Source organism: Pipistrellus kuhlii, unplaced genomic scaffold (assembly GCF_014108245.1).
Source record: "Pipistrellus kuhlii isolate mPipKuh1 unplaced genomic scaffold, mPipKuh1.p scaffold_m20_p_1, whole genome shotgun sequence".
Classification (NCBI taxonomy): Eukaryota; Metazoa; Chordata; class Mammalia; order Chiroptera; family Vespertilionidae; genus Pipistrellus; species Pipistrellus kuhlii.
This window is the reverse complement of record NW_023425404.1, coordinates 192215392-192242392: the sequence shown is the minus strand read 5'-3', so window position 1 is coordinate 192242392 and position 27001 is coordinate 192215392. Positions and strand designations below refer to the sequence as shown.

Here is a 27001-nt window from a genome sequence, read left to right as displayed (position 1 = left end):
GCGCAGGTTTGATCGCCCACAACTGCCCGCCCCTGCTGGCCATCTTGTGTCCACATGGGGGCAGCCATCTTGTGTGTTGGAGTGATGGTCAATTACTGCCTATTACTCTTTTATTAGATAGGATAGAGGCCTGGTGCAGGGGTGGGTACCGGCTGGTTTGCTTTAAAGGGTGTCTAGGATCAGGGTAGGGGTTACCTTGGGATGTGGGTCGGCCTGGGCAAGGGGCCTGTGGTGGTTTGCAGGACAGCTACACACCTTGGCAACCAAAGCAGAGGCCCTGGTATCTGGGGTTTATTTATCTTCTATAATTGAAATTTTGTAGCAGAGGCCAAGGCAGGCCAGGGCTGTGGGAGCTTGGCTTCCTCCATTGCCAGGGGCAACTCAAGCCTCCTGCTGTTTTCAGCTCCATGGCTGCTGCCAATTTTGTTGGGATTTATTTAACTTCTATAATGGAAACTTTGTAGCCTTGAGTATAGTCCTGGGCTGGCCAGGGTGGCAGGGAAGCTTGGCTGCAGCCATCTTGGTTGGATTACACACTCCTGATTGGCTGATGTGCGTTGGCTTGTAGGTATAGCAGAGGTACAGTCAATTTGCATATTACTTTTTTATTACAATAGATAGGATACACTTTTTTAAATGTTCTGGTAGCTTGACTTTTAGAAACCACTGTTTTCTAGATGCTGGCATGTCTCTATGTTATGGTTATTTCACTTCTTTAAGAGTTAACTGCTTTACTTCCCTTATCACTTATCATGTTGCCATACGTACTACTTTTCCATCTCCAAATGCAATTAAAAGTGCCCTTTGGGTGTTCCAAGTCTTAATCCTTCCATGTGTGGAACATTCATGTGGAAGTCTTTTCTCTACTTATTGCTAGAATGAAGCCTTTCTTTGAAGAGGTGAAGGGGTAGACTCAGAATGAGGTTGTTTCAGAGTCCAAATGCCTCACCTTTGAATTACCCTCTCTCCTGTGTGGGTTGACACCAACCAACCAGCTCTCACCAAACGTGGAGTGTGGAGCAGCCTTGGGAAATAGCCAAACCTGAGCTTCACTTAAGAAAGTACCGTATTTTTCGGACCATAAGACGCACTTTTTTCCCCCCCAGAAGTGGGGGGAAAAAGTCCCTGCGTCTTATGGTCCAAATATAGCCTACACATATACTTAAAAAAAAAAAGTTTTTTACTTGCCCGGCTCTGTGTGGTCTCTGTGTGCTTGCCCGGCTCTAAAAGGGTTCTAAATGCTGCTGTTTACTTTACAGGGTTGATTACATGTGTTTATGACTGTGATGTTGGGTTTTAATGCACATAAAATATTTTAGGACACTATTTGTTTCAGAATCTTTTTTTCTTCATTTCCCTTCTCTAAAAACTGGTGCGTCTTATGGTCCGGAGCGTCTTATGGTCCGAAAAATACGGTACATGACTGGAGATTCATGTCATAGTGCCCTATGCCATGGCTTGTCACTCTCCCTGTGCTTCTTCAGCCCTTTACTAGTGGCCTTTGACTGTACGAATTTGAGAACACATGAACTGTTCTTCAGTTTCATCGATAGGATGAGTCCACTGGATGACTTGGATGTCCTAGCAATGGCAAATTATAGTATAGTTGTAAAGTTCTTGCTCTCAATTTCTGGACTCATACTGGACTAGTAACCCTCAGTTTGCCAACCCTTAATGACCCATGCATGACATCTTTGAGGGTCTCTAACATGCAGGCACTGTGAGATGCACAGGGGATCTGCTGGTATGGTTCCTGCCACCCTCCCTACCCAAACCTCAGTGCTTAACTGGGGTTTGTTGCTGATCTGTCTGAATGTGTGAATAGTGGATGGTCTGTTCATATCCCAGGCCTTTCTGATGCCCAATAACTTCAGTTCATTTCAATCTCTGAACAGGGATTTCTGTTTTCTTCTCAGGCTTAATATTTAGGTGAGGAAAAAGGTTTGCATCAAAACCTTACAAAAAATGAAAAACAAACACATCTCGACAGGGTTCCAAATGCTGACTCCAGCCACACTCATTCTCCTAGAGGCCGCTTCAAGTCATACTGGTGGGTAGGAAGCATTTTCTAAAGCTAATTGCGCAATTCTTCGAGGCACCAGACACTACTCCTTTGCTCTCAGTGAAAGCTACATGCAGGGTCCAATGTTCTTTGAAGTATAACAATAAAAACAACAACATTCTTCCCTCACTTGGGAAATTAAAGGCACAGGATTAAAAAACATTACTGTGAAACCTAAATGCTTTCAAGCCCAATAGAAGATACTGCTTATTTAAAGAGTTAGACTTAACAATAACAACAGAAAACTTATAGATAATATTGAAAACAGTGATCATGATTCTACACTTGAAATAACATTTATCTTGGGAAAGGATGCCAATTATATGCACATGTCCCCGACTCCTTCCTGTTACCCTCCTTGGCAGATATCATTAATCACTGACTTCTCTTTTTTTCTGATCTATCATATGACTTCAGAATCTCAGTGAAGAATTCAAGGCCATGACCAATGCATAGGAGATGATAAATGAGATGAGACTGGCATGTCTTCCTGGTGTTGTAATTTAGACTTAAATGTGCTCCTCACATGCATTATCACTCTAACCTAGGCTGCGATGCATTTACCACAATTCACAATGTGCATAATCATTCACACAGGAGAAAACTAGGGCCCCAAGATATTAAGGAAATTGATCAAAATTACATAAGAAGTTGCTTAAGTGAGAGCTGAACCCTGATCTGCTCTGAGACAGCACAGGAGGGGACTGATATTTAGTAAGCTCCTTCTGTGTGCCAGGTTCTTATAAATTCTAACTCCTCTGGTCTTATAAATTGTGCCAATCTGTGGAACATTACTTTTCCCAATTTTCAGATAAGGAAAGGGGCATTGAAAGAAAGAAAACAACTCTCTCAAGGCCCTTATAGGCTGTAAGGGGGTTTGGATTTGAACCCACATTTCTCTGAATCTACAGTACCTTATTTTCCTTTACACCTGGCCTCACAGCTCCGTCTTCTGCTTGCAGATAATACCATGTGAAGCAGGACATGGCAAAGGTGCTCAGAGGAATGGGATTAATGACAGCAGCAAGCTGAACATTGCTTCAGTGCTCCATGTTTAGAGGAAAGATTAAGTAAACACAGTTCCAGAACCACACCAGAATGTTTTGCAGCCATTAGAAATGGTCCATTATGTAGAAGCATGCAAAAGTGTTTATCAAGTAATATTAAAACATGTATATATACTGATTACATTTATGCAGATACTATGCATATGCATGAATAAAGAGTAAGGGGAAACATACACAAATGTCTTTTGGCTGGGATAGAGGATAAGATGTTTTAAACTTGCATTAAGTATAATGCATAAAACATTTTGTGTATCCCAACATCAAGAAAATTTGGCCAAAGAAAATAGACAAAAATAATTACCCATTAAGAAATTTACAGTTTCACTGCATTTTGTTTTGGTTTTATTCAAAATATGGTCTTCCATACTCCACCCACCAGCCATCCATTCAAGTGCTGTTTACTGGTGTTTATTGTGAATGAGACCTTGTGAGGCTCTAGAAATATAAGGTAATTGATCTGTCTTCAGTCTCCTCTGAGTCAAATGCAAGAGACAGTTATTATACAGGATCAACCAAGAGATAGTCATAGGACCGGGAATACTGAGGGTGGAAAGAGACCAATCAAAGAACTTGTATGCATATATGCATAACGATGGACACAGACAATAGGGTGGTGAAGACTTGGGGTACGGGGCAGAGGCGGGATAGAAGGGATTAATGGGGAGAAAAGGGAGGCATATGTAATATTTTCTGACAGTAAATTTTTTTTTTTAAAGAAATGAGTACAGAAAGGCAAACAAGCATGGAACGAGGGTGCAAGATCTGGGGAATAGTGCTATATGGGTCCAGGAAGAGAGAAGAGAGACAGATGTCATGTTGCTCTAATTGGTTCCTGTACAAGGAAGAGGCTAGGTACATAGTAGATGCTCAATAAAATAGGACACCATACACTAACTGGGCACTTTATGTCCCTAGACTCTGTGCTAAGTCCTTTATATGAATCATCTCACTTCATCTTCATGCTAAACCTTATAAGGTGCAGGTGTAACTTTTGGCAAAGTAGATTAAGGACCCAATGGTAGATGCTGAGTCTCCCATCAAGGCAAGGAAAACGTGATCCAATTCCTATCAACATCTCCATTCTACATTCTTACTAGAAAAGCAGCAGAGTTTTGCTATGAAGCACCTAGATCCTAGAATAGCCTGTCCAAGTTCAAGTCATGGTTCTGCCACTTGGTGATTGATGTGAAGTTGGGCAACTGACTTCAATTACTCTCAGGCTCTGTACCTGGCTCTCTTATGGAGATGGTGCTAGTGCACAGGGGCCATTGTGAAGACTAGTTAAGTTAGGACATATATCTCCAGCACAACACAGCATGCAGCAAGCTCTGCATTAAATGGTAGTCTTTGAAACGCTCCTGTATTGGCCTACTCATAAATATTGTAGTTTCCTTGTATCATTGTCGGGAGAAGGGCCAGTGGTGCTCTTCTTATCCCTTTGCAGGTACTCTCTCCTCGGCCTTCCTAAGCTAGAATCAGAGAAGTGTAGTACCTGGGCACGAGCTGGGCTTTATTGACCCCAGGGTGAAGGCCACCATTTTACTGATGACAATAAGAGAAGCTAGAGGGAGAGAGAAAATTTAGCATGCATTCATTTGTGTTAAATGCAGATAAAGTATATAACAAAGAATCAAGAGTCTAAGATCTCACCAGAGGGTTTGTGACCAAGTCTAGGATAGATGCCAAAGTCCCAGCTTCCTTTGGGGGTCAGCTAAGGACACACCATGTGTAACTTCTTTATCTGCCTGAGGAGAGGCATCTCCAGATGGTTGAAACCTAACCTCTCAGGGTCCCTGACAAGATGACATGCCAAGCAGTGTGGAGCAGCCCTCTAAATTCCTGCAGAGAGAACAACTCCACAGACCCTCACTTCCCAGGCCTTGCTACCCACTCCACTGTGCCAGCATCCCCACGGTCTGAATGCAGAGCCTGAAGCTTTGGGATAACATAGCCCCAGCTAACCTGGCTGGGAGCACTCACCTGTCGCCCCATCCCACCTGGGCATTTTCTGGTTTCCCTCTGCGAACAACCTGGTTTGGATCTGTCAGAACAGCGAGGGTACTGAAGTAAGGTGGGGGATGTGAAGCTGACTGGCTCTTGCCATGCTTGGATTTGGCTCTGGGACATCTAGGCTGGATACTAAGGGAGTCCTCTCCCTCTACCCAGGAGGAGGACTCTGCCATCCTCATATTTAACCAGAGCCTCCTAGCCCAGTAACCTGGCCAGCCAGTTGCTCCAAGACCTGACTCCCAACTAACTCTCTCCTGCCTGTCCTGGCTTCTCACTTCATGTCGCAGCATTATCAAACTGCTTGGAATTCCACCCCCAAGTCCATGCTCCTTCTTTTCCTTCTGATGGAAATGCCCTGCCTGTGCTTTCCTCTGCTTTCCCTTCATTCATTTTTTTACATTCAATTCAGGCATCATCTCCTTCAGGAGGCCTTCTCTGATCCTTCTGAGATGTCTCTGTTTTGTACTTCCATAACTCCATCTGGAATCTTCTATCATGGTATTTACCATGTTGTACATAATGTTCTCTGTTTATGGGCCTGATCCTCATGGGAGTGAGTTTCCTGATGGCCGGAGCCATGGCCTTTGAGTTGTCAGCATCTAACAAGCACCTGGCACATGGCAATGAGTGGCATGATTTGAAAGCATTTGTCCAAATGACTCTTAATTGAAAGAAGAGAAGGTCTGGCCAAAGCATGCCAGCATTTCAACACACACCAAAACGATCATGAATACAAAACAAAATTCCCCAACCTGCAGAGCACTTAAGGATAAAGAAATGAAAGCATAAGATTTAGGATGCAATGGGTGCCCTGGAGAAGTGAACACTAAACACAATAATAAAGAACTCAGCAACTCAGAGGCAAAGGACTGTGGACCGTGGCCACCACCTTTTGATTGACTCTGGAGGGCAATGTTTACTTTATGAAGGAAACCAGATTTCTTGCCTACCATGTGACAAGTGCAATTCCACTAAAAACTGGTGTGTCATATGCTATCCTGTTAGACCAAATACGGAGGCTGTAAGTATTAAGTAGGTAGTGAGTGTTTCCCTAACACTTAATTTTTTAAAATAAAAATTGACTTCATATTTAAACCGGAAAAATCTGTCACAATGTCACACATAAGCTCTCTGGGAAGACTTAGAAATTTCTTCAGGGGCTCTCTATGGAGGGCACACCGAATCTCTTCAGGATGAACTGCTCCTGGGTGGAGAGGCAGAACTCGTGAACTCCACAAGAGCACATTAGAAACTTGAGATGACCAAAAGGGACATACTACCAAAGCATCTGATGACAAACATTGCTTGCCTTTGAATAATTCATTCCGAGAGTGATACAAATGCACAGAGGCAGCACAAAGGCTAGGTTTGATGCTTGTTAATTTAATTCCTTCCTCTGTTCACACACACACACACACACACACACACACACACACACACACATTCTGCTGTATTACCTCATTTTAACTCCTTTGTTCAAGAAATATATAAACCAGTAAATGACTTTTCCAACTCACCAGGAGATATAATCATCACATTGGTCTTACCCTGAGGTAGTTGAGGGTGAAATTTGTTAGCCCCATTCTGGTGATGTTTTTGGACAGCTGATCCAGGACCTGAGGATCTTGTGCCTAAACAGGAAAAAAAAAAAGTCATACATTTTATCCCTGCAAGATGGTCTCAAGAAAGTCTCAGTCTGCACTACAGCTGCTAAGAAATGCAATCTTGACACTGTGGGTTTTCCTTAGAGGGCCAGTTTGCTGGAGATAATTTAATTTACATTTCAAGACACATGCATATAACGCTCAAGGACACTTGTGGACCAACAGTGCTTTCACATCTGGGGAGAATCAACTTCACTTACTCTGTGAGAGGCCCTGTGTCTTTAGGAGAAGGGATGTGAAGACCCGCCAGGACACCTCTAGGTCCTTTCTGGTTATGTGGCTGGTATTTATTAAACCTCTCATGTGCCAGGAAGAGCTGGTTCTATATAGAGATGCATCAGGTAGTTGTGCTCCACATCAAGGAACTTACATTGTAGTCAGACAATAGGAGAATAATAAATAAAGGGAAATATGTGGTTGCTGCTGCTATAAGCCACGTGTCACACTTGCAGAGGACCTTCTATGTGCCAGGCACTGTTCTATGGTCTTTAGATGCATTGACTCGTAGTCCTCAAACCAATCCTCCAAGATAGACTCTATTACTGTACTGAGGTTATAGATGAGGGATTAGAAGCACAGCGGTGTCATGTCACTTGCCCAAGGTCACACAAGAGCTGAGATACAAACCTATGTGATCTCATTCCAGGGCCCAGATTCCCAACTCTATTTTAAGAATAATAAGAATGGCTACTCAGACTGTTTCGAGAAGATATGAAGTGGGCTTTAAAAATAGAGAAAACTTGGGGCATGAGAGGCTGAAGCAGCAGAGAAGGATAGTGGTAGTATGGGGATGGTCAGAGAAGAAAGCTTAAGGGCAGAGACCTGGTTAATGAGTCAGGAGGAAAGGGTTGAGGACAAAAGCCTGGAGTTGGATAGTTGGGAGACAATTGGCTTATCAGCCCAGGTTTCGAAGTCAGAGCCAGCTGAGTTGAAGTCTTTTTTTTTTTTTTTAATATATATTTTTTGTTGATTTCTTTTTACAGAGAGGGAGAGGGATAGAGAACTAGAAACATCATTGAGAGAGAAACATTCACCAACTGCCTCCTGCACACCCCCACCAGGGATGTGCCCACACCAAGGTACATGCCCTTGACGGGAATCAAACCTGGGACCTTTCCGTCCTCAGACCGACGCTCTATCTCCTGAGCCAGACTGGTTTTGTCTGAAATCTTGATTTTATCACTTTCAATCTAAAAACCATTGGGCAACTGAGTGAACTTCTCTAAGCCTCAGTTTTCTCACTTCTGAAATAGGAATAATGAATGAAAACTCACTTCTCTAAGTTACTGGAGGAGTTAATTATGATGTTCATACAATGTTCATCACGAGGCCTGGCATAGAAAACACCCAACAAGTACCAGCCACAGTTAACTTATTCTCTTTTGATTATCTGGGGGTCTTAAAAATCAGGCTCAATAAGTGATTTTGCTCCCAAACTTTTTCAAGGAAAATGCTGTGTCATCTATGAAGGAGGAGGGACTTAAGTCAATGCCTTTTGACTCCTTCAGAGACTGTACCTGATGAGCTCCCATCAAGTCTTCCCTCTAAAACATGTCTCTAGATTGGCATCGAATCCATCCTTGCTTTTAGCTGGTGTTCAATAAATCTGATGTGATTTATGTCCAAAGAAAACCAAGAGAACCCCAAATATTCCAACTCATTCCAACACTGGTTCAAAAGGGCCAATTTCTGTGGACACAGAGATGAGGTCCATGAGCTCCATGTCTCCTCAGATGGTTCTAATCAAAACTGGAAACTGTTTTTCTTACTTCTTATTTTATTTCTTCCCCTGATTATAAATAACAAGTTTATTAGCCCAGGCAGAGCATTACTGGATAATGACCAAACTGAATTAAAAAAGAGTACAAATTGTTTATTGAGGTAACCTCAACCTAAGAGTTTAAAATAATAAAGTTTCAAAAGAAAAAAAAGACTCAGAATTTACCACACTCAAAACAAAGGAGGAGAAAAAGGGCCTCTGGATGAGGGAAAAACTCACACATTTAGAGTTCATTACATAAAGTGTGAAGACTACTAGAGTTCTTTCACAGAGAAACTGCATTTCTCCTCCAGAGTGAAATGAGGGGTAATAAGGAAGAGAGTGGAAGAGGAAGGAAAGCACTTACATGCATGGCGAGAATACTTCTTGGGACCAGCTCTCTGTATTGTCTAATGGTAAAGTGCCACGTTTTTATTCTCATGAGATCGTCAAAGGTGAACTCCAGGATCAGTCTGCCTTCTGTACACACCTAGACGAGACAAATGACACACTCATTGGTTATGCACTTTGAGAACTCCGTATTTTTGTTTTGGAGAATGAGTGATTCTTATTTCCATAGAATTACATCCCTGGGTTTCCAAGGCTCCATTTCCCTTACTCCAGTCCTAGAAGAAGTGTAATTGGGATTTGGGGAGAACTAAAAACAAAGATAGTGTCCAGAGTATGGGCTCCATCTTGTAGCTGGACCCAGTTTAACAACAGGCTAGTTGTAGTCCATTTCCCCATTGTGTGAGGGTGAATGCCAGGAAGAAGGAGCATGAGGGCTCCATAAGCCAGGAGTCAATCAAGAGCCAAGAGCGTGAACTCCATTGTTCAGGGAATTAAGTATCCTGAATCTGCCCATGCTTGCAGGGCCAAGCCCATTCCAGCCAATGACCTGTTCCCAGGTGTGACTGACAGAAAACACCTTTACTAGTCCCTGTAACTTTTCTGGGAATGGGTAGTCTATCTCCCACATGTCCATTCTCTTCCCTAGCGATCTCCTGGGAGTGAATGCATGGCTCTCTGGGTAGTGTAAAGCTCCATCTTCCTGGCAAATGACATGCCCATAATATTTGGCCTTCCCTTTTCTCCTTTCCTGTTATTAATAACTAGGTTAATTACAACAGTATTTCTCTCTCTCCCTTTCTTCTACTTTTTCTTCTTCTCTCCCTCCCTTTCTCCCTCCCTTCCTTCCCCTTCTTTGCCAGCAGTATCATCTCTTTTCTTTCCTGTTACAGAGTGCAATGAAGCCTGCTAGTAGAACGTATTTATCCCCTTGACTCTGACATAGTAACTGCACTTCCTAGTGTATATCACTTTCCTTTACTGAAAGAGAACACCGTATTTTTGCAACTCACATGTCAGTTATTCAACATGGCCTCCCTGACTATCCTTGGGTGGCTCTGGATCTTGACAAATTGGAACACAAGTGGCTTATCCATGGCATACTGAGGCAGGTACAAGCTCAAGAGTCAGTAAGTTCAAAGGGCAGTGTAGCTGCTTATCTGATGTGGTCTATTAACGACCATATCAGCAGCAACTAAAACCTATTCCTCACTTGTAAATAATGGGCACAAAACCCATCTTACAGCAAGATTATTTCCAAAACCCATGCACAGAATATGGACCCCACAAAGTAGTATCCTCCTATCAACTTTTTTTATTCCCACTTTCATGATCCTTTGACAAAAGGAGCTTGAGCTGTTATTCTAATTTTAATTAATTTTACTTTGGGAGAAAGCATCTAATAAAATTATTTATGCTTAAGTGTAAGACACTATAAGTTACCCAACTAGAGGTTCTCATTTCCAAAGAGAAAACCCAGAGGGCGATGCTAAACCCAAGTGTGTGGGTATCAGTTACTTACATAAAAGTTAGAGCATATTTAAAGTCTATTCCTTAAATTGTGTCATATCAATAATGACAAATTCTGCTTGCATAAATGGCCAGCCTTTTGGGGGTGTGTGGAAAATTTATCTTTCTAAGAAAAATATATATCATTAATAAAAATACTTATTGAGCTCTCTTCCTTGATAGACTGATTAATGACAGGGGAGCTTTTCAATCTTCTTTTGATATTCAAATCATTTTCCCCATGGAGTTATTATTTTATTTGCCTTTCTTTTCACTGTTAATGACTTTTAAATGGAAGAAAATACTAGGCACTCCATCACCACTGAGCCTATTTTGACTATACTGGTAAGATAGGCAGTGGTAGTCACACATTTGTCCAGCTTAAATCATTACCACTCATTATTCAGCCCATGCTGGCCTCAGAGTAGCAGTACAACATATGGGATGGAGGCTTGGGCATCAGAAAGTATTAGATTCGAATCTTGATTCTACTTTTCACTCATTTTGAAACTTTGGGAACATCAGACTCCCTAAATTCTAGTTTCTTTATATCTAAAATGAGGATAAAAACATCCTCAGACAGGGTTGTTGGAAAGATACGTTAAAGGGAATTTTGTATGTAGACTGCCTAGGATTGCAGCAAGTACATATTTGGCTATAAACAACAGCTCTAATGATAAAAGAAATGCAACTGAAGAACACAGAATCATAAACCAGTAGGGCTGTCTGAGATGTAGTGGTTCAGGAGAGCTATCTCGGGGGCTCTGCTTAGAAGACCTTGGGTTCCACCTGGACTCCCAGATCCCTTCCCATCTTCCAAATTCAACCAGAAACTTCAGTTTTATTTGTTTTCACAGACTGAGCTTCTGATCAAGCTTTTTCAAAGAAAGGTTTCCTTAAACAAACACATAAAACTTTGGAAATCACTGTGCTACCCAAGGCTTTGGAAAAAACACACACAAAACAACCACAACAACCACACACATATAAACAAACAACAAGCTCAATAGGGAATATGATCATTTCTGAAACAATAGCTAAAACTATCGACTGTGAATGTATTTAACAATTTATATCGACCTTTTAAAAAATATTAACACTCATTTTTCCCTCTGGGAATTTAATACTCAAAAGCTACCATACTGAATTCCACTTATGTCCTAGGCACTGAGTTCTGTGCTTTTGGTTGACTCTAATGTAAGGTAGTATTTTCTTTAAGCAAGCTGCAAAGACCAGTACAGGAGAACTACAATGTGTGTTGATAGGGCACTACTTTAAAAAGATGCTATGAATGCCTGCCATTTTCATTTTATCAAAGGTCTCAGAAGCACTGTAAGATAATTATTGATAATCTGGGTGAAGACCCCTAACTCAAATCCAATTAGAAAAATCTGTGGGTAATTTCAGGCATTTGGGCACCTTGCCCCCACACTCGTCAGATGAGTGTTCTTCAGAGCTTTGTTTCTGATCTTAGCCATAACAGTGTAGCCCCCGGAAATAGGAAAGACTTTAGTGTCCCCCAAACCACTCCCTAGAGCATCTCAGCATTAGAATTAATTTACCAAGGGTTTCCAAGAGTTACACGGAGATTAAGCCCCACAACCCCCCTGGGTGTTAGCATGACAGAAGCTACTTGCAGAGAAGGTTTTCACAATAAGGAGGGAACCATCGAAAGCAAGTGACAGGGAAATACCTTCCCCATACACAACGGAAATATTTGGACGCTATAATCCTGTTTTGGTTTCCTTTAAGAAAGAGGATTATTGGGTGTTTAAACAAATATTAGCCCAGTTAAAGTTGTGCTTCTAAATGATCTAATCTATTTATTTCGTGTTTAGGAACCACAAATGCAGATTAGAAGGAGGTTCTGGTTTACGGGTATTGGGAGAGAATATAATGGGAAGACCTGGATGTGGTCCTTCCCATGAATGCCTGGATTGGAGATCTGGAAGGCCAAGTTAAATTGTGTACTTTTTTTTTCTGTGAGATCACACACCACACTGGTTGAGGACACTGCTTGCAGTCCAACTGTCATGGGGGCTACAAAAGGGAAAGTTGCAAGCAGCCTTAGGCTCCTCCTTTCTCAGAGCAAACCAAGGAGTCAGTTTATCCAGGGCAGATCATATGCAATAGCATAGACCTCAGGATTGAGTCTGAGTTGAAGGTGTAGGGTGCTTTTCTAAATGAAAGACTGTAAGAAGTTTGGTCACTGCTGGTCTTCCCCAGGTAAGTATACCCACAGCCTCCTCCCAAGCGCTATGAAACCTCTTCGCCTCCTGCCTCATTCTTGGAAGTTAAAGGAAATTGAAATCTTTGTGATTTATTTTATAGGCAACAATCAGCAAATGGAATGGAGGCACTTTATCTTCTCTCTCTCTCTCTCTCTCTCTCTCTCTCTCTATATATATATATATATATATATCTCAATATATATATATATATATATATATATATATATATATATATATAAACAATAAAAATTATAAATATATTTATATAATAAAAAATGGGCATAGCTTAAACAGGGAGAATGAATGTTTTCTCCCTTTAGAAAAATTCTCTGCATTCCTCTTAATAATACAATTAAAGTAGCTTTTATCTAAAGTTACCATTTTTTTTTGAATACTGCCTTTCACTTGGCATCCAAAATCAAAAGGGTCCCCAATTAAGAAAACATTTTCTGTTATGCCGAATTCATGTTACCGTGCTATGAGCTCTGACATTTTGTTTCTGTGGTAACCAAAATCAGCTGATTAGTTGGCATGGCAACCGAAAAGATGTAATCCCAGCAGACACACTCTAATCAATGCCCCCAGCACAGATGGTCTCCGGAGGATCAACAAGAAAGAGGCTGGCAGGCATTCAGCATGTCACGTGCTACTTGAGACTAGGCCAGGGAAGAGAGAACTAAAAAAGAACATTTCTCAAACTAACTGGTAGCTTTTTAACTCTTTTCTTTCTCTGACTAATTGTGAAGCAATATGGACCAGGTAGTTACATATATTATACAATACTCATAGAGATTTTATGAAATAAAATGTGCTTTTTTAATGTGTATTTATTTAATTGTCTTGGTCTTAATGCCTGAAATAGTATGCACAGAATAGTGCTATAATAATTATTATTTTAGTTAGTAGATTACTAGCTTATTATAAAAGGACACAACTCAGGAACAGCCAGCTGGAAGAGATGCAGAGGGCAAAGTACGTGGGAAGGGATAAGGAGATTCCATACCCTGAGAGCTCCAGTCTCCCCCAACACCTATGGGTTCACCAACCAGCAAGTACTAATTAGTGCTTTTAGGTTAACAGTTGCAAAAAGCTCATTGTATTTTACTTAGAGACACTGTTTGTGTAAATGCACATATATGCATATATTAGAGCAATATGGCTATTATCTGTAATAATTTGGTATTCAGAATAAGAGTACAAAGTCAAAATCCTGGAGTGGAATGTGGTATACAGTGGCTCAGGGTAGAATGATGAGCTAATGGTCAAAGACAAGAATAAGTATTCAGATAGCACTTCCCTGATATCTGGCTATAGTGGCAAACCATTTCATCATAAATAATTGATACCAAAAACCAAATAAGTCTGTGTTTAAAGAAGTGATAAAGGTGTTAATGGCTGTAATTATTGTTCTAGTTTGTAAAACCTAAAAGTCACCCAACACATACCCCAGAGAGGGCTCATCTCTGCACCTGCCAGTATTGCACTCTTGCTATACAATTTGAGGGTCTTTGATTGTAAAAACTTTGGTGATTGCACTTCTGATATTAAGCCTTGTTTTCTGTTTGTTTTGAAATTGAATACAGAAAAGAAAGGCTTCCTAATGTGTGTTTTAAAATTCTAATTACATATTTATCCATTATCTATAATGTTGCAAGGCTCAGGAAATTGCAAAATGTGTACTATGCTCCTGAGGAATATTAAGTGTTACTGTTGATTAGGACTGTGGCAGATTTTTGATTCACCAGTTGACCAAATTTTCATAAAAGCAACTCAGAACCACTGGCTCAAATGCTACTTGGGGAATTAGAGCTTATTGATAGTCTAAATTAGGACAATGTGCTAAGTAATGCCATATACTAACTAATAGCCAGTTCCCCCCCAAAAAAAACAAAGCATCAGCTTCCAAACTATTTCTCTCTGTCACACCGGAAGTTCATTAACTCACTGTTTTATACTAAATAGCCTGATTATTTTCTGACACAGAGATGAGTTATTTTTAATTAACATAAGAACAAAAAGAAAAATGGGAAAGGTTCTTTGGGTTGTGTATAATGACTAAAGAGGGGGGGAAAAAAAGAGAGAGAACTTCAAATGTTCTAAAAATAAATGTGTATAATTAGAATCTGGATGAAGTCCACATAGCTAAGCTACATTTCCCAGAAAGTAATATTTCTCATCACAGTATGGAAATATTCATTACAAGATTTGGCAGATGGTTTTGCCATGGAGGATAATCAAATGGGTGATCTAAAGAATTGAAGATAGCCTGGCCTGTGTGACTCAATAAGTTGAGCATCATCCCATGGACCAGGAAGTTTAGCATACATGCCCGGGTTATGCTCTTAATCCCCAGTGGGGGTATACAAGAGGCAGCCTAACTGTGATACTTTCTATTGATTTTTCATTCTCTCCCTTTCTCTCTCTGAAGTCAATAAAAACATATTTAAAAATAAAAATAAAATAAAGACTTGAAGCTTTAGGCTGGGAGAGCTGGGTACATGAGAATGCACAGGTCTTTTGGGGGCAATGCCTTGGATGCCTACTCAGACATGTGAAAGGGGAGCATTCCTGAATGAGGAAGAATGCAATAGAGAAAACCCTAGTTTCTTCATTAGAATTAAAAACAAAACATAAAAAAACCCAAAAAACCCCCACCACTTTATCAATTCACCAGGAGAATGGGACTCTTTAATTTTAAAATAGCCCTGAATAAATAGCACTACATCTTCAGAGCAACTGACTATTATCATTTATAGAAGAGTTTTGGCCTGAGAAATCAAGCAAGCAAGGAAATATATATAAAAAGATCCGTGCAAGATACATGTGTCTACCAATGGCCACAGGTTTTGTAAATATCTCCATTATGGCAAAAATTTTACTTAATTATCATGGAACCCCCTCCCCACCCCCTTAAAGCATAAGAAATTTGGATGTTCTTCTTGAAATATGTACAAGCAACACTAAGTCTTAGCAAAAATCTATAATAATAAAGCATAATATCCTAATTAGACCGGATGTCCTTCTGGATGACCTTCCGGACAAAGCCACAGCAGTGGGCATGCAGGCAGAGGCAGCTGCCAGACAGCGGGGGCTGAGCCCCTTGCACAAATTTCGTGCATCAGGCCTCTAGCAACAATAATAAAGATCACGAAGCAGCAGAGAAAGGCTTCCTCTGCAGTGTTTGGACTTTGCAACACTAGATGTGAGGACTGGGGATCCCTCTGATCTACAAGATTAAGTAGATGTGTTAAGTCTCCAATATGAAATGAGACATAGACACATTAAACCATCACCCAAGGGATCATGCCTTTCCATAGAGCAAACTCTTTCCAACACCAGCTCTGCACACAGTGGGAAACTTCTTTGTCTCTGAAGGACAACTTTCCTCTCTGCTCAACTGTCAAAGAGGAAGAAAGAGAAAATCCAGCTTCTGCCCCCACATTTAAGATGTTTATTAGCCAAGGCAAGAGATCATATAATCAGTGGCATCTGATGATCTGCTTTTTCATTTTATAACCTTTCCCTTTGCCTTCAGTTTTTTTTTCATACCATTATGAACAGCAAAAAGAAGAAACTGAACATAAAAGATCAAGGAATACTTTAAATAAATAATAAACACTTTATTTTTATTCTTTCAGCATATTGTATATAAGCAACAAACACATGTTCTTTTTATAATACGGGCTTTTGCATTAACCCTGATAATTCAACTTCTTCTGTGTTGAATTATCAGTGTTGCAGTGTTGGACTTTGCAACAGTAGATGTGAGGACTGGAGATCCCTCTGATCTACAAGATTAAGTAGATGTGTTAAGTAGATGTGTCAACTTCCCTTAACAATAAAGAGGGTGTGGCCATTTGTGTTTTAATGAAAAGTTACAGCTGCTATCATTCATATTAAAAATTAATTTCACATTGAGTCTTAGTCAAAATGCAACGAACCAGTGTTCATTAAAACAAGCTTCTGTGCCTGGCTGGCATAGCTCAGTGGTTAACCACTGACCCATGAACCAGGAGGTCATGGTTTGATTCCCAGTCAGGGCACATGCCTGGGTTGTGGGCTCAATCCCCAGTAAGGGCCATGCAGGAGGCAGCCAATCAATGATTCTCTTTCATTATTAATGTTTTCCTCTCTCCCTCTTCCTTCCTCTCTGAAATAAATAAAAAAAATATATTTAAAAAATAAGCTTCTGTTTTGCCAGATTCTATGACTAAATATTTGCTCTTGCTATTTTTCTACTTGGGAGAAGATATAAAGGGGTTAACTCTAATGTTCAGGAAAGATCTTTGTCCAGAGGAAGTACTCCATATGGTTATTATCTATGCATGGGAGAGGTCAAAGGTGGAGTTTTTTTCTTTTTCATTTCAAATCCTTCACAGTGCCTTAAATTCTGCCTCAAAATTTTATCTGATCCTCCTCCTCCCCTCCCCATATTTCTCATTCTTGCTCTCACAACTTCTTGCTCACTTGCTGATCAACCAATCATAGAACTTCTTAGAATTTGGAAAAAATCACCTTTAAGCTCCAAATTTCCTAAATTCTTTTATAATTTTTGTGTTCCTTAAAGATTATGGTTAGTTGAGTTATGGTAAGTTGGATTGTCCTCCTGAATTTAGCTTTAAAAATGTTTAATTTCAGTAACATATAGAATTTCTTCAGCAACTAATGGTATCATGACAATTATTGTGATTCTATGTGGTCTTTGGATAAACTAGAGTGTATCTCTGAATCAGACAATCAACACTGGGTTAACGTTCTCTTACCTGTAGAAGATCGTTTGCATAAAAACTAACATTCTAATTTAGTAACCTGGGTTTAATATGCAGCTGACCTTCTCTTGCCCTTAATTTTGAGGTTCTATCATGCTTGACTCCACCTTACATGCCCACAACTGAGAACAATGTTCACCAAGAGTCTAGCCGTGTTACAAACATAAAAGATCACTTCACAGTACTGAAAGTGTCTAAGATATGAGAAAGCAGCTTAAAGTTCTAGAAGAAAGCTTCTATTATTATCCTTAAACTAGATGCCCGTTGCAGGAAGATTCCTTCAATAGGGCTTCCTGCTGTGGTTGCTGCCCTGCCTGCTTCCCTCCCTTCTCCCCAGGCCCACTTGCCTCCCTCTCTTCTCCCCGCACCCCCCTGCTTCCCTCTCTTTCCTCCTCAACCCCACTTGCTTGCTTCTCTGGAGCTTTACTCCCTTCTGCAGCTCTACTCTATCTTCAGTCTTTGCTCTGACCTAGATATGCAAATTAATTGCCATCTTGGTTGGGTTAATTTGCATACTCCCTGATTGGCTGGTGGGCATAGCTTGTGGGTGTAATGAAGGTATAGTCAATTTGCATGTTTCTCTTTTATTAGACAGGATACACACAGAGAAGAACAAACCATGTTGGAGATGGCCCCTTACCTTGGTAAACATGGGCTTCCCGTGCTGGGTGACCATCGCACACTGGTCACAGTCCACTGTGATGGACGAGTTGTGGTACGATTCCTTCGAGTGTTTGAGAATGTAATACAGGTCAGTCACCCCTCCTTCAAACACAGTGCTAAAGTAGCGGGGGATGAGGGTCCTGCCAATAGCTGGGAGAGAAACACAGACAAACAAAAAATGAATGAAAATATCTGGCTGGTCTAACATACTCCACACCATCACCAGATCTGCAACTGGATAAAAAGTCATCGCAAGAGATGATGGCAGGAGGCAAATTTCTCTTTACAAATAGCCATAACCCTTCTGGGTTATAGTTTATAAAATGAAATCCTCAGCTATTCAGACAAAAATGTGTACAGTCATCTCTCCAGATTTTGTGTCCTTTGGAAAGTCAATAGTGGAAGGGGTAGTATTTCTTAAAATTTATCTTCACTGTTGAAAGTATTAGAGATCTTTTCCTCATTTACCTCCTCTAACCCACCTCCACCCCCTACCCAGGTCTTCCCCACACTATTGTCAATGTCCATGGGTTATGCATGTATGCATATAAGTTCTTTAGTTAGTCCCTCCCCAAACCCATCTCCATCCCCACCTTTCCTCTGAGATTTGTCAGCCTGTTCCATGCTTCTATGTTTCTGTTTTATTCATCAGCTTATTTTATTCATTAGATTCCACAAATGAGTGAGATCATGTGACACTTGTCTTTATTTTTTAAAGAATGGAAACAAATATATTGACTACTTTGGACCTCATGTATGTTCTCTAAATGAACATATTTCTCCAAAATAAAACACACCCAACCCACTTGGACTTTTTAATAGATTGCTTACAGGCCATTTATTCAATCATGTTTTAGTAGTAGTTGTCATAATAATAAAAATTTTATAATGTAGTGCTTAATAGTGTGTGAAGAATTTTGGCATTCAGACTTGGATCTTCAGAACAACCATGAGTATAGGGGGCTGAGACAACAAAACAAAACAAAACACGTTATTATGGAAAGAAAAAGGTTATTAGGAATGTTTCAAAGTCACATAACTTGTGAGTAGAAAATTAGGGTCTTTAATTCCAAATCTGCAAATACACAAATAGTCATTCTTTCTAACACTGTGTCTTAAACTGCTTTACTGAAGGGAAATCTTTAAAAAGTGAGCTGTACCTGCACATGCAGAGATCCATACCTATGTCAGTACTGACTATTCATTCTGTCTGCTTCTGGACTTGGCCAGAATATCTTTCTAGGATAAAAGGCCCATTTGAAGAGAATTTGGTACCTTCCACTTGGTCTAAATTGGTCTCCTTTATTCCCTGTGCCCTGTCCTGCCCCATTTCAGTTGAGCAACTGTTAAGTAGCTGGTTCTCTCTGATATATGATGCTTAGAAACAGCTAACAAGTCCTTTGCTTCAGCAGAGATTTTAAATCCTCTTACACTGAAAATCCCAACTCATAATATCAAGAATTTTGCCTATGTGCAGATTTGAGGCAAAGTACTAAAGCACCCTCAAGGGGCCCCAGGTTTTTAATAAATCTCTTACATTCCCTATACAAGGCCTTCTGAAAGACAAAAATAATATTTAAAATAAATAAATTACCAAAGAGAGCTTTAGTGGGAAATACCATGCAGTCTTCACTTGAATGTTTTAAAATGTTTAACTTCATTTTAAAAGAATCAGTGTTAAATCTATTCCTTATGGATCTATATCTCTTTTGTACACGGACTAGGGAAAAACACACTATAAAAAGAAAATACCCTGCCAAAAAGTTTTCTGAAATAATATCTAAAGAATCCTGACATGGATGACTGGTCTCTGAATAATTTATAGAGTTGTTATTGCTTCATATTTACTCCAGTTAAAATCAATCAACAAATATGTTCTGCATATTCCTGGATCTTTGGCAATTCTATCTTCAATAATCCTTATACATTCATTTCCTAAATCCTACCTAATCCCCAATAGCACATGTTCATTCATTAAATACAAAATTCAAATAAAGAGTAATTTGAGTCCACCATAAATGAATGCATGGCTTATATTGTAAAGAAAACTTGGTTAATGTGAAAAACCTTATTGTACAGATAAAATTAATTAATGCATTTCAAATATTCTAACTTAAAACTAAATACCACAAAATAGTGCTAGTAATTTGACATTTTAGGGACCTGTACTGTGGAGAATAAATACAAACCATAAAAAAGTAGAAGCAGGGTGAAAATATTTCACCACAATATCCAAGAAATGGTCCCAGTAAAAAGGCTACTGGATTAGACACATTGAAGTTTATTCATCATGAATCCTGCACAATTTAATTCCTTTGCAGTCGCATTTGCTATGTATCATCATCATTTCCATTCATAGTGTAAGAAAAATTGAATAAGAAAAAGTCAGAGATTCCTAAACTTTAAACCTAAATTATTAATCAGCTCTCCAACTCTAGAAAATAGTACAAACTGTATGAGAAAGATACCTAGCGGGAAAGGCAGCTGTGCTTCATGGAGTACTTCTTAGCACTCTAGGAAATGGTTGCCATGGAAACCTGAGATTTGTTTGCAGCCCTTTTCCTTTGTGGGACTGTCCCTAGCATTTTCCCCATGGTCCTGTTTGGACCCTCACTCGCACAGCCCCGTTATCCACCGTAATGCATTCTGGGAGTCTCACTGAACTATGGCAATGGTAGTCATGTCTTTGTGTGTGCAGCCTCCTCTCATTAAATGTGGGCTGGGTCCTGTGGTCTGAATGTAGCACGGGTGTCCTGGTGCCAGTTTGGGGCTAACCTTAATAAAGACGAGAGGCTTCTCCTCTGTGCTGGGGGCAAGTCATTGAGGAGCACAAAGTTCAACTACAGTAAGACTGCCACAGTGCAAGAAACCCAACCTAACCGTGTGGGACAGTCTTGTGAAGGAGAATTGTGTCTTGCAGCCCCAGCTGACCTTCCAATCAACAGCCAGAATCAACTAATTTGTGTAAGTGAGGCCGTCGTGGGAGGTGAATGCTTGAGTTCCCATCGCGCTGCCTCAAGCTGATGTCACTTGGAGCAAAGATGCGCCATCTCCCGTATGCTTTGCCCACATTGCAGAATCACTGGTAAGTAAAAACAATGTTTGCATTTTAAGCTAACATGTTTTGGAGCCCTCTTTTAATGTGCCAGTGGATAATCGTAGCACCCTTGCAAATCCCTAGGCTACGAAAATGGCAAATTGCTATTTTTCCCTGAAAGAGGGCAGTTTTGTCACTGAAAACACATGAATATAGGAATACAGGAGCTCCCATCCAGAGGAAAGCAGGCCAGAGAGACAGAGGGCCTTTATGGACTGATTGGGCCCTCATCTTAGCTGGGACTGAAGGCAACTTTCGTCCTTGGATGTCCCACTTTTGTGAGATGTGCCTGTTCCCCTCTTGTTTAAATAAATAAAAAAATTAAAAATTTATTCGAGTAAATTGGGATTAGCTTTCTGTTTTTTTGCAAACAGAGGAATCCTAATTCATGTTGTCCGTCCTGTCCCAGCACAGAATAAGGGAGTGAACACTGAGCTGAAAGAAAGCGATGAGAATGAGAATCTGCAAATGATAACAGTCTCCCTTTGTGTCAGAAGCTGAGGGGATAAGAGGGTGCATCAGAGACAGTATTCGTTTTCTACTCACACTAACAAATGATCTCACATTCAGTGACTTAATTTCTATTTGTTTATTACCTCACACAGTGTTTCGACAACCTGACATGGGTCTTGCTGGGCTAACAGGTGTCAACAGAGATACCTTCCTCTCTAGAGGCTCCAGGAGAGAATCCCTTTTCCTGCTTTTTCCCAGCATCCAGGCTGCTGCCACTCCTCAGCTGTGGCCCTTCCCACATCCTCACACGCAGCAGTGGTCATGAATCCTCATGGGGCATCACTCTCGCTCTCTCTGCTGCCTCCCTCTTCCATTTTTACAAACCCTCGTGGCTGCCTTGTACCCACCCAAATGACCAGAATAAGGATCTCAAGGTCCTTATTCAGGTCTGCAAAGTTCCTTTTGCTAGTAAGGTAACATAGTCACAAGCTCCTGCGATTAGCACTGAACATCTTGGCAGGGGGCAATTGTGTTGCCTTCCACAGAGATTATCTTTGCCAAAGAACTTCTGTTTTGCAAGGGAGATTAGTAAAAAATATAACTTGTGCGTGCGCGCGCACACACACACACACACACACACACGCATGCACACACAATGAACAATATACAGATAATGTGCAGTGAATGGGAGAGACAACTGAAAGAAAAACATCACATGTGCATGAGAAAGTCACTCTGCAGCTTATTCATTGATTCTGTAAACATTCATGTGCCCAGAGTAGGTGCAAAGCTCCTTGCAGGTGCTGGAAACACAAAGACAGACACTGTCCCTATCTTTTAAACGCACCTCTACCAAGAGAGTTAACAAACATCTAAGTATCTATAATACAATGTGGCAATAAAGCTAAAAAAAAATTGTGATTTTGAACTCTTTGCCAGTTCCTTCTGATGCCTGAATTCGAAATACAATTGTATTATTTTTGAAGCTTTGAGAAGATTAAAATATCCTTTTAATTTCATAAATCTTGCAACCACACTGCACAGCCTAATACAAATGACTTTAAATCAGTAAACATTTCAGATTTAGCTCTGGTGATCCCCTAGAACTCATCAGCCACACCAAGTCTAAATCTATTTAAATGTTATATTGTCACATTCATATGCTAGACTCACACTTTGCATTTGTACTTTAATTCTTGGAACTAAAAATAATTTAAATATTGATATACCTAAGTCTACATTGTGTTTCCATGTAAAGAATTACATTTTACAAATATTCCTGATGAGAGATTAAGACTATAGGAGATTATAACAGAGATTCTATTTTTCTGACACATTTGGTCAAAACTCCAAAACTTAGGAAGGAGAAGTAAGGTGAGCAAGAAAGCCCCAGGAAAACGTTCTGTGATGTCAGGTGAGTAGAATCCTATATAATAAAAGCCTAATATGCTAAGTGTTTGGTCGGCTGTTCAACCAATCAAAGTGTAATATGTTAATAATATGCTAAGGCTGTTCACCACTTGACATGACATGCACTGACCACCAGGAGGCAAACGCTCAATGAAGGAAATGCTCACTGATGGTCAGTGCACTCCCACAGGAGGAGTGCCACTCAGCCAGAAGCCAGGTTCATGGCTGGTGAGCTGAGTGGCAGTGGCAGGAGCAGCACTAAGGATGTCTAACTGCAGGCTGAGTAAGGCCTGCTCCCCCTGGGCACTGGGCCTAAGCCACCAATTGTACATCCCCCAAGGGCTCCTGGACTGCAAGATGGTGTAGGCCTAGCTGAGGTACCTCCCCTAAGTGCATGAATTTTGTGCACTGGGCCTCTAGCATAGTATATATTGTCTATTTATGCATTTATGAAAGAGAAAAGAAAATGATAGATTAAATTACTCAGAAACCCAAAATGTTATAAAGAATGCCTAAGTAATGCTCTGCTTTATAGGTAAATATTAGTCCAGAAATAGCTAAGAATTTGTTTGTAGCTAATTTAGATATTGAGCTCTGAATTACAGTTCCTTGGGAAGTTTTTCATTGTTCTGTTCTGTGCCCACCACTGACCTCCACTCTTCAATAGTTCTTGCTATTAGAGCTGGTAGGCTGACAGTTCTGTGGAGGCAGGATCTAGCTTCCATCTTTTTTTGTAGGTGTTATTGGTGGATGTTAGGATATGTACTGCATATCTACACATATTGGCTTATTTTTCCCCATTTAGAAACTAAATGGTACATACTGGGAACTCTTAATCATTAAAAAGATATAAACTACAATGCATCTATCTTTTAGGACATTTCATCTCTATTATATCTCATCTCCTTTAGAGCATTTCATCTCATTTCACCTCTATTCATTTCTATGTCATTAAGAAATGCTTTTAACTCTTCAGAATGTTTTAGGTAATTCACATGAAAGAAATTGCAAGTAGGAAATAATTATATGGGGAAATGTTCAAATTAGTAATCAAAGTATAAATTAATTAAAATAATAAAAACGATTAAAACAAACCTGGTGAGCTTGTGGTGGGACAGGCATACTCAAATACTTCCAGGGAAATAAACAATTACACCTTATCTTGAGAATCTGTAATTCTGATAGCTTATTAGGTGTGACTCTAATGTCTTTGCAAATACTTTTGCCAAATTTAATTCTAATGTTCAGATCATAAGTGCCCTGAAGTTCTTTAAGTCCTAATTCTAAGACTTTTGATTAGAGATTATCTTTTACTATTCCAAATGCCTATACTTTCTATCTGTCAGAGACAATTCACTTCAAAAAATAAAATAAAGTATGAGTATGAGACTCCTGATTAAAATGCAGAATAATAGGAAGATCTCATGATACAACAACGAATGATGTATTAGTACCACTTTACATTTTGGTAATTATTTATGAATAAAGGCCTGGTACATGGGATTGCGTGCACTGGTTGGGGGTGGTGTGGCCTGCAGAGATTGGCCCCCTGTGGGAACACCACTCATCCCCAGTCAGCTGAGCAGCGCTCCCACTGTGGGAGCACACTGACCACCAGGGGGCAGCTCCTGTATTGATCGTCTTCCCCCTGGAGGTCAATGTGCATCATAGCGACTGACAGAATGACCAGTCATTCTGGTTGTTCTGCCATTCAGTCACTGGGCTTTTATTATGCAGGATTTTCCTCCTCATTGAAAAGAGAAAAATCATAACCAAACATTTTGTGTTCTGAATTTGGTGAAATTAATTATAGTAAAATAGTTGAATAATATATTTTCCCCCTCTCTTTATTAATTTTTTTAATGTTGTCATTATTGCAGGTGTCCCTCTCCCCTCACGGCCACTTTGCCCAAATCCACCCAACCTCACCACCCCTTCCTTAGCCTTATAATGATTTTATTTTTTAAATCATTTTTAAAGATTTTTTTTTTATTGATTTCAGAAAGGAGAGGAGAGATAGAAATGATGATAAGAAAGATCAATGGTCAATGATAAGAAAGAATCATTGATCACCTGCCTCTTGCCTGCCCCTACAACCCCTCGGGCATGTGCCCTTGACCAGAATCAAACCCAGAACCCTTCACTCCACAGGCGGACACTCTATTCACTGAGCCAAATTATCTAGGGCAATGGCCCTATAATATGATTTTAAACACTTTTTATAAACACAATAACCAATAAATTGGTTGTCTGAATCTAAGTAGTTTTATATAGTTGTTCTAAAGTTGCAGGACCTCAGAAATCCAAATGGAAAGTCTGCCACTGAGGTACACACAGATTCATTAAGACACTTTAGACTTATCAGTATTCAGAATCAATGAATGTAAATGGTGATGATGCTCCTAGGTGTGACATAAACACTACTGATGATTTCATTTATGGTATATAACCACCATAATTAGCCAAAAACAATAGAAATAAAACATGCTTAAACTGTGATGGGGGTGATACAGCCTCAAGGCAGATTCCTCTATCTCGGTGAAGGGAGAGCAAGTCAAACTGACTTTATTCTCATAAATTGACAACATTTTCAATCTAACCTACCTTTTCCTCTTTTCTCAATCAAAGCAATTTGACTTAAATAATCACCTCTCTTGCGATTTCAAAGATTCATTCATTGAATATCTGCTTAGTAAGTACCTGGGCTTGACATTGTTCCAAGTCCTTTAGGTAAATAGCAGACAAGTGGGGAGACAGAATCATTTTGGTGGCAAGGGAATGCAGGCTGGTTTACACTGGCTGGCATGGAAGGCTGTGGTGAGGAGGTGGTGATGGAACTGATTGCTGACTGAAGGGGGCCATGTGAAAATCCAGGATCGAAGAAGTACAGGCTCAGGAAAATGTCAGGGAAAAGCCCCAAGACAGGAATGTGCTTGATATGTCCCAGGAAGAAAGGCATTGTGGCAGGAGCGAGATGATACATGAGGTCAGAGAAAGAGAAGAACCAGATTATGTGGCTCTTCCTAGACTATGTCAGAGGACTTGAATTTTATTTCTAGTGCAATGAGATGACAGTGGAAGGTTAAGACAATGATATGATCTGAAAAAACTATTCTAGTCTTAAATGTAGTATGCATCTGCCAACAGGGTCTCCAAACCCCACAACATTTTCCAATCTTGCCAAATCTACTAGAGATTATATATATATATATAATCTCTACCAAATTTTTAATAACTTGACTAAGACTCCAGCCAACCACCTTGCACTAGGTGCTGGAGAAACAACAATGACTAAGATAGACCATATACTGAATTTAGGAGCTTTTGACCAAGCAGTTCTTTGAGCTATTAACTCATTAATTAAGGATAGAAAGATGTGTACCATGACACGCTCAGTTTATACATTGTCTGATGCAGTAAGGACTCAATTTGCTGAATGAGTCCATGTAATTCATGAATGGATTAATAGTTCCAAATTGTAAGAATTTGCATGTAAGCCTGTCTTATTTCATCTCATTCAACCAGTACTTTGGCATATTCCGATAATTTTGGATTCTTATTCTGTCAGCCATCCCACAAGACATATTCATGATGAGCCAAATTCTGTTTTCCCTTTGTTCAAGTTATTGACAATAACACTGTACAGAAGAGGTCCACAGCCATGGCTAGATTTTAACCATAAATCAACATCTTTTGGATATGAAACTAAAATGCTTTACTGACTTCCAGAACAAGTCCATTCTCTAATTCCTGATGCTTCATAGACATAGTGCAGGATCAGTGGGAAGTGAGTGAGATGTTAGAGAAAGACCTAAGTGGAAGCATGAATAGACATAAACCAGGCACAAGTGACCAAGGGGAAGAGTTGTCCAGGCTGAGGAAACAGCTTGTGTTAGGAAGCATGGAACATTTCTTATGACTGGGGCTGCTGCCTTGACCAGATCTTACATATTTACTAG

General features: G+C 40.1%; 1 protein-coding gene across 10 annotated transcripts in view; it reads right to left on the bottom strand.

Moving 5' to 3' along the window:
* The window catches only part of LDB2 (LIM domain binding 2), a 326100-nt gene that overhangs the window by 53404 nt on the left and 245695 nt on the right, over positions 1–27001 (bottom strand). For all 10 annotated transcript variants that reach the window (XM_036420105.2, XM_036420098.2, XM_036420114.2 and 7 more), the window contains exons 3-5: positions 18060–18232; positions 8930–9052; positions 6687–6770 (exon numbers count right to left, since the gene is read on the bottom strand). In XM_036420105.2, the coding sequence (XP_036275998.1) occupies positions 6687–6770; positions 8930–9052; positions 18060–18232 (380 nt within the window). The remainder of the gene's footprint in view (positions 1–6686; positions 6771–8929; positions 9053–18059; positions 18233–27001) is intronic.